Genomic DNA, 8,638 nt, shown 5'->3' with positions numbered 1-8,638 from the left:
TTTTTGGAGTCAGAGTCTCACTCTGTCTCCCAGGCTGGAGTGCAGTGGCATGCTCGGCCACCGCAGCTTCAACCTGCTGGGCTCAGGCGATCCTTCCACTTCAGCTTTCCAAGTAGCTGGAACTATAGGCGCGTGCCACCACGCCCAGCTAATTTTTTTATTTATTGTAGAGATGAGGACTCGCCAAGTTGCCCCAGGTTGGTCTCGAACCCGTGAGCTCAGGCAATCCTCTCACCTCGGCCTCGGTGGCTCATGCTGGGTTTATAGGCATGAGCCACTGTACCTGGCCACTTTTTTTTACTTTTAAGTAGATGTCTGTAAGATGTGGTATGCCCAACTTCAAAGTACTATGAAATTAAGAATATAGGTCGAGCAATGTCTATATAATACTTTAGGAACTACAATCATGTCAAATTAATCTGGTACACAAGACCACATACTGTATGATTCCATTTATATGAAATGTCCAGAACAGGTAAATCTATAGAGACAGAAAATAGATTAGTGGTTGCCTGGGGCTGGTGGGAGGAGTAGAGGGAAATAAGGAGTGACTGCTAATGGGTAAGGAGTTTCTTTCTGGAATGATGAAAGCACTTTAAAACTGTGGTGATGGAAGGAGAACTCCAATATACGAAAAACCATTGTACCATACAATTTAAATAGGTGAACTATATGGTATATAAAACACATATCAATAAAGAGTGCTTAATAAATGCTTTACAACAAGAAAAAGGACTCCTTCAAAATTATATTCTTTCATACATGGATCCTAACTGGCGTTTTCCTTCATCACCAACTTCCTAAATAATTCCTCCTGATCACTTTATTCTATGTCGTATCAATTCTTAAGGACTTAGGGTTTAAACCAGGGACTCTAACCAAAGTAGAGACTAGTTTGATTTGACATGTTATTTTTTGTGTGTGTTTTTTTTTAAGAAATTAGATCTTGCTGTATTGCCCAGGATAGAGTTCAGTGGTTATTCACAGGGGCACAAACATAGCACTTTACCGACTTTAATTCCTTGCCTCAGGCAATCCTCTTGCCTCACTAAAGGTTCACTGAAACAGACTCCAGCTTTTTCTTTTCTTTTTGGAGATGGGGTCTTACTCTGTTGCCCAGGCCAGAATGTAGTGTCATGATCACAGCTCACCACAGCCTTGACCACCTGGGCTCGGCGGGTGATGCTTCTGCCTCAGCCTCCCAAGTAGCTGGGACAACAGGCACACACCACCATGCCCAGCTAATTTTTTTAAAAAATTTTTTGTAGAGATGAAGTCTCACTAAGTTGCCTAGACTGGTCTCAAACTCCTGGGCTCAAGCAATTCTCCCACCTCGGGCTCCCACTGTACCCAGCTCAGCTTTTTCTTATTCTTTACATTCTTCCCCTATAATCCTGTCCCATACACCTAAAGACCACTTTGTAAATGTTATTGCAAACATTTGCAAAATCTACATTAAGACACAGATCCTCAAAAACTTATCTTCATGTCAAATCTTGTATTTTTGTGGTATCCCCCCACAGGTCTGAGGAACATAATAAGTACTCAATAAATACTTGTTTGACTGTAATTAAATGTCAGTTGTTGGTATGCAAGGAACCTGTACTATTAAGGAAACTATAACAACCAAGCTACAGATAAAGTTCTCTGGGTTCAATGTCACAGAATCATAAATACCATTTTAGAGTTGGAACATACACTTAAAATAGTATTGAGATAGGACATTAAGTGACTTGTCCAAATTTATATAGAGAGTTACTGTTGGAACCAGGTTCATGTTTTGGAGTTAAGTGTATCAATTTAAGTTACAAACATTCTTTATATCTTCAATTTCCAGAACTAATTCTGTGATGTGCACTTGTATAGGGTTAGGGTTAGGGTCATTATTCACTCAGTTATATCTTAAGGACAGTCAACAAATGGTTACCCTATAGGCATACTACCTTGGAATCGAAGGAGGGCTTGATATTGCTCATTCAGTACTATCTAGAAATGCCACACTGAAGACTTCGCTCAGTGTAGACATCCTATTGCAAAGCAGACCTTGAAGCTGAATCTTGGGATTAGTTCAGCTCCTAAGCCACAGAAGAATGTATTTTTCTCTCAGCCCTCCCCATCTCACTCTGAGTCACTCTCAACGATCTAGGAGCCATTGCTTTACACTGCATGCTGGAAAAACCATGGGCAAATACTTAGTAATCTCTTTCTTCAAAAGAAGACAATTGGTCTGTGAGTGGTAATTCTGCCCCCAGTCTCTACCAGAAAAATGCCTAGTCCTTGTCCTGAAGGTTTTATGAGTAAAGGCAAAAGTTCTGCTACCTCCTACAAAGCTGGGGATGCTATCTATATAGAACACCACCCTTCTGATCTTGCCCTACTTTCAGTTTTTATATGTTTTCATTCTCCTGGCCCCTGGTTGCATTCTTACCTTTTTGGCTAGGTGGGTGCCAGACCACATCCTGCTGCTCCCATCCAGAACAGCCAGCTTGAGAAGCCTGAAGACTGGCCTGGTAGAGAGACTCCAATTCTGAGGTCTCCTGCTCTGTGTCTTGGTTCCAATGTGGATGCAAAAGGATGTGATTTCTCTCTGGATAGGTTACACAGGTATGGGAATCATGGGGAGAAGATTTCATTCCTGGCCCAGGGACTCCCTGTTTATGCTGAGAATCACAGAGCCTTGTGACATTCACCCAGGAATCCAGAGGCAAGGAAGTCCCCATATCCATAGTGCCCAGCTCCTTAGGCCTAGCATCTCTCATTTGGGATTGCTTCCCTTGGTATATACCTGTCTCTGCCAACCTGGGCTGTTCTCCCTTAGAAGTTTCACCATTAGGCAGCCCAGAGTTTACAGCAAGAGAAGGATGTCCAGCAGGCTCTTCCCAGGAAGGCAGTCTGTCCCTTCCATCCAGAGAGGGTTGCTGTTTTGCCCAAGGCCAGTGGCCTTTCCCTTGACCCAGTGAGAAAGGAGGCTTAGAGTCAGAAGGGGACGAATTCTTTCTTAGACTACCTGGCAAACTTTTATCCTTGGAACCTGTACCATCTCTCATGGAGGCACTTTGCATCCTCTGGAACTGCTCTGTCAGAGAGCGGACAAGCCCCTTCGTGCTGGGAAACTCTGGCCTATAGGGCTCCTCGCTGCCTCCATCCACTTTTGAAGTCAATGAAGTTTTGAGGCTTTGGGCTTGGAGGCATTGGTTAGTGTTCTGCACAGGATCAGGAGAGTGAAGCACAAATGAAGAAGCAGCAGGCATTATGGGGAAGCAGGCTCTATACAGGGGATGGCTGGAATGAACCAATGAATCTGAAGGACTACAGTCTAAGCTGTGTTCATCTCCTCTCTCAGCGGTGGCTATTCCAGTTGGGTGTGAGCAAGGCATCACCAGGGATGGGTCAGCAAGATCTCTCTTTTCTTGGAACAGCTGTTCTTGAGCAAGGCCTCTTCCTTCTTGTGGAGGGAACTTGCTACAGATGCTGTTGTCAGCTTTATAGCCTTGCAGCTTATCCTCTGGGGCATCCAATGGCTCCCAACTATGATGAGAATTCTCAGTCCTCCCTGGTGTTTTAGGTAAACCCTGCCTATGGAATGCAGAGGGGTCAGTACTGTCCACCTCAACTGAAGTGAAAAGCTTCGAGGCATATTTACTGGGGGAATTGTGCTGTGGGGCAGATGACTCTGGGAACAGTGATGAGTGTGACTCATGGCAGGAAACAGGTGAGTGGAAGAAAGAAATGGTCCCAAACTCTGGATCCGTGCAGGGTTCCAGCTGGGCCTCCTGGCTTAACAATACTTGGAGCGGGATAGGCTGTTCACTGAAACAAATGGAGAGAGCTAGTCATAAGCTGTCTTGATTGACAGAAACACACACAAAAAGAACTGTTCATTCCATTCCCATTTCTAGCTATCCATACAGGGAATGGTGAAAATAAATAGAAAGACAAGTGCAAGTAGAGTTAACAGTTCAGAGGTTCACAAAAGAAATGGTACACAGTTCACACCCAGGTAAACAGGTGATATTAACATTTGCTAATAGTAATTTTAATAGTAAATGACCTCACTAAAGTTGCACACAGTAATATTAAGTGGAGCCCTTGCCAATATTCTTCACTACCTGTGAAATCCCATCCAATTTTTCCTTGCAAATTAAGAAAAAAAAACTACTAGTTCCACAAGCAGATGACATGAAAGGTAAGCAAAGCCTAAAAATCACTCATAACAACCAAACATCAAAAATTCAGGATGTGCTGGGCTCGGTGGCTCAGCCTGTAATCCCGCACCTTTGGGAGGCTGAGGTGAGTGGATTGCCTGAGCCCACGGGTTTGAGACCCGCCTGGGCAGGCGAGACCTCATCTCTACAATAAATCAAAAAATTAGCCAGGCGTGATAGCACACGCCTGTAATTCCGGCTACTTGGAAGGCTGAGGCAGAAGGATCACTGGAGCCCAGCAGGTCAAGGCTGCGGTGGCCGGGAGCAACCACTGTACTCCAGTCTGGGTGACAGAGTGAGACTCTAACTCAAAAAAAAAAAAAAAAATTCAGGATGTTATACAGGGAGGGAAGGCCTTCCTGGGGTCCTGAGAGGTAGCCCAGCCAAAGGAACCAAGAGGCCACATTTACAAAATAGAGAGTGATTTGGACTCATGGCATTACACAGACTCAGTCATTTCAAATGTGTTTTTGTAATCTGGATTTGATTGTATTAGTCACTGAAATATTTCCCCAGAGTAATACACTATGACTCTCTCGAGATTTAGGAGTAGGACTAGGGATTGACTGCGTTTAATTGGTTTCCCACTAATTGTTTTGTATTTCTGACCTAAAAAACTCAGTATTACCAGCACTTAAACAAAACCTCAATCACTCACAGATAAGATCAAGTGGTATAAGTTTTCTGGAAAAGGTTTGGCTATCTAAACTGCTTATATTCAAGATAAGTCTCTAAATTTGAATGAGAATACACTAAACTTTAGTGGGCATAGGCACAGTCATCCTTATAATATGAAAATATGATACATGGAAAACCTAATGATAAAAGATAGTATTACATAATGATTAAGGATATGTGCTTTGGTATCAAACAGATCTGGATTTGAATTACATTCTTTTACTTATTAGCCAAGTAATCTTGAGTAACTTACTTACCTTCTCTGAGCCCAGGTTTCCTTATTTGTAAAATATGCTGAATAACTATCCCTATCTCATAAGGTTATTGTGAGAATAAAATAAAATATATGAAGTGTTTAGTTCAGTGCCTATATGAGGCAAATGTTCAAAAATGGTTGACTGCTTTTATTATATTTATAATTTGAAAACTACTTAGGATTTATTAACAGCCAAAATTAATTTCTACTTAAATCCATTTATTCTTAGTAAAAGCCAAATTCAAGAGCTAAGACATGGGAACTACCCCAGTGGCTACTGGAACTTTTTCCTAGTTCTGACCATAAGAAGCAAAGCAAAGGGAATCTTTGTGTCTCGTCTCTATGGTTCAATCACAGAGACTGCTTTCTCTGCTTCCATAAGGAACAGGAAGCATTTAAATCCCAAAATAAATTACATTAGTTGCTACTACAATGTGAAATGTCTCCCAGTTTTCCGTTTCTAAGAACGTAATGTGCACAATTATAATAATCACGTTATTATATAAATCCAGGATAAACTTACCTGCAGGAAATTTGGACAAGTTGTCTATTTATTACACTGTACTTTTTGCATCTTAGGAATTACTAAGGAAAGGACCAACAGTACAATAAGCTTTTCACTGTATGTCTAACCTGAGAGAAAAAAATCTTTTCAGAGGACTCTTCTCTCCTCCCCTGTAGTGACCACAACAATGACAGCTTTTGCCAGAGAGTACTCATGGTCACTTCCTCCCCTGGCGTCCATAAACTAACGTGGTTCCCAAGCACTACCTTGTCAGCTGAGGGAGGGCCCCCCCCTGTGATGGGAGGCAGGCTGAGGGCTGCGACGGCTGTTGTGATGATTGCTGCTGCTGCATGCGATCCTGTAGGCTCCGTGCTTTTCGAATACTGATTTGCAACTTCTTATCGACTAGGGCTCTGCTGTGTGTGCTAGAGCTGGCACCATGCAGGGCAAGTCTTAGTTTAGCTAAAATGCAAAAGAAAATACAGCAGAAACAGAACACAAAACACAAACAAAAATAAAAAGAATAAAATTGAACAAAAATGAGCAAAGATATGCAGTAAAACTCAAAATATGCAGCAGAAATGCAAGGCATGGACCATGCATATACTATCCAGGGCACAAAGCTGGCTCTGGCTATAAGAACATTCATGGAAGCCATGGAGGCCAAACAGGTTAATCCAAATTAAAAAAAAAACAGAAACAAAAATAAACTAAAATGAATCAAAAAGATAAACTGGTGTTTCCATCTTAGAGATTGCCATTCTTGTCATCTTTTGCAACTGTCCTGTCTGACCCTGTCTCCACACTCTACTCTCAACTCCCCCTATCCGATAGCCACCAGTAGAAATAAGATTCAAAACTGCATCTGTCTTTATAGAGCACAGTTTCTTGTGGGTCACATTTAAGAATCAGACACCAATTCTAACCCTTATAGTCCCTTGTTATAAGTGTATAGTGCTGGGTACTAGGAAGGTCGAAGAGAAACAGAATAAAATATTGCATTGGAAAGTCACAGGCCTGGGAAGTCACAGCCAATTTATTCAGTTTTCCTACCATAAGCTCCAAATCACTAACCAGTGACTAGAGAAAGAACAGACCCATCTCTCCTCTGAGGTCTAACTTTATCTTGGGATAAGATGGTAGGTATGGCTGGAAAGAAAATTCATCTGTGGATTCCTGCTGAGGTTATTCCAGTAAATATCCATAAGCCACAGTGCCAGTGCCAGGCACATTTAGAAAGCTGAAGGGCAAAGATAGCTAAAGGGCTTCAATTTGGGAGAGCAAGAGTGAGGAGACATAAAAACTGTTTTTATCCCATCTAAGTGATAATACCTACTGTGAAGTTAGTCAAAAATGCCATAGCCATAGCAGTTAGAGTTACTTACAGATAGTTTCATTACAGAGAGCCAAAGCTGCAGCACAGTCTCCCTTCTGTTCCAGATGCAGTGATTCTTCAAACACTGAATCTGCCTCTTGCAAGGACCTCTCAAAGCCGTCACTCCTCCCTGAAAGGGCCAGCACTTTTCATTTTCATTACAATTCATTCCAACTTTTCCTATGTACTGTTGTTTCCCTTCGGTACAGATCCTTGCTGCTGAGCCACTGTTCTACCCTTACTCCAACTGTCCATTGCTATCAAGAATTCTCTGAAACAAGTAGGACATCCATTTTTGCCTTAACTGAGACATTACCAAGGCTGTGAAAGAGAGACATGCTATTGCCAGTCACATAATACAACACCAAGAACTCTTAGGGAGTTTTACAAGGAAAGAACAAAGTATTGTCTATAGCAGGGTAGGTTCTTATGCATGGAACTGAACTGTTCTTCCACAGTGCAGTTCTTGTCAATCAGTGTATGAACACCCCAGACCTCCATTGCTATGTTACGGCAAAAATGGCTTCACTATTCTGTGGAAAGCCATCCATACCATTTCTTTACTTCACCAATTTACGGTCCTCTCTGAACCACCCTTAACTGGAAAATCAGTATGCCTCTTGGGCATAGATGGTCTACAGTTCCTATCTTGATGTTATCTACCAGGACAGTTAAATTGCATTTGTTCTTGGTTTGCATGCATATACTTTTCATCAGCACTGCTAAGTATCTATTTTTATCATATCCTTGCTCATCAAAACTACTCCCAAAAAATCATTTTCCCATACAGTAAGCATGGGACATTCCTTCCTTCTCTCAAAGTAAATGTACGCCAAAGCAGGTGTAGAGAGTCCTGTAAAATGCAAGATTTAGGAAGTATAGTCAAGGCAGCTTTTGTAAAATAACGCTAAGTTTATGTACCCTCTTGCCCTCTACTCACTCATAATCATAAGTTGGCAGCAAGCTGTAATACACGTTCACCTACAACTGGGATTGATGGTGAGCCCTCACAAAGTCATAGGAAAAAAAATGTCTGACTCATTTCTCCCATAATGTCCCCCATTCTCCACTTACTTCCAGCTGAACATCGTAATAAAGGTTCTTCCACACCCCTAACATTCACTTCCTAATTCACTGTGGCTTTTTGAGAGCAATGGAAAGACAGTGGAAGTAGCAGGTTGGTTCTGAAGAACTTGGCACTCAGTTTCCACCCTATTTTTAGAAGTGTGGTTTCCCCAATCCCAAGATCAGAAGTTCACACACAATATTTGGAATCAACTAAATGTATATAGTCTTTATAATCAGAAGTGGTGGCTAGAGCCATTAAAAAAAAGTTCTATACTTAACAGAGATCTAGGCAAACTATAATTAATAACTGTGCTAGGCTGGGCTCGGTGGCTCAGCCTGTAATCCCAGCATTTTGGGAGGCCAAGGTGAGTGAACTGCCTGACCCCGCGGGTTCGACACCCGCCTGGGCAACTTGGCGAGACCTCATCTCTACAGTAAACCAAAAATTAGCCGGGTGTGGTAGCGCATGCCTGTAGTTCCAGCTACTTGGAAGGCTGAGGCGGAAGGATCACCGGAGCCCAGCAGGTCGAGGCTGCAGTAGCCAGGAGCAG

The 8,638-nt window shown here is 42.3% G+C and overlaps 1 protein-coding gene across 1 annotated transcript in view; it reads right to left on the bottom strand.

The window, feature by feature from the left end:
- The window catches only part of USP54 (ubiquitin specific peptidase 54), an 89,882-nt gene that overhangs the window by 12,142 nt on the left and 69,102 nt on the right, over positions 1-8,638 (bottom strand). The window contains exons 17-19 of the mRNA XM_021715660.1: positions 7,030-7,149; positions 5,911-6,106; positions 2,429-3,810 (exon numbers count right to left, since the gene is read on the bottom strand). Of these exons, the coding sequence (XP_021571335.1) occupies positions 2,429-3,810; positions 5,911-6,106; positions 7,030-7,149 (1,698 nt within the window). The remainder of the gene's footprint in view (positions 1-2,428; positions 3,811-5,910; positions 6,107-7,029; positions 7,150-8,638) is intronic.

The sequence above is a fragment of the Carlito syrichta genome, unplaced genomic scaffold (genome assembly GCF_000164805.1).
Source record: "Carlito syrichta isolate Samal-C Ts95f unplaced genomic scaffold, Tarsius_syrichta-2.0.1 Scaffold307258, whole genome shotgun sequence".
NCBI classification, from domain to species: domain Eukaryota; kingdom Metazoa; phylum Chordata; class Mammalia; order Primates; family Tarsiidae; genus Carlito; species Carlito syrichta.
This window is presented reverse-complemented; position numbering and strand designations above follow the sequence as displayed.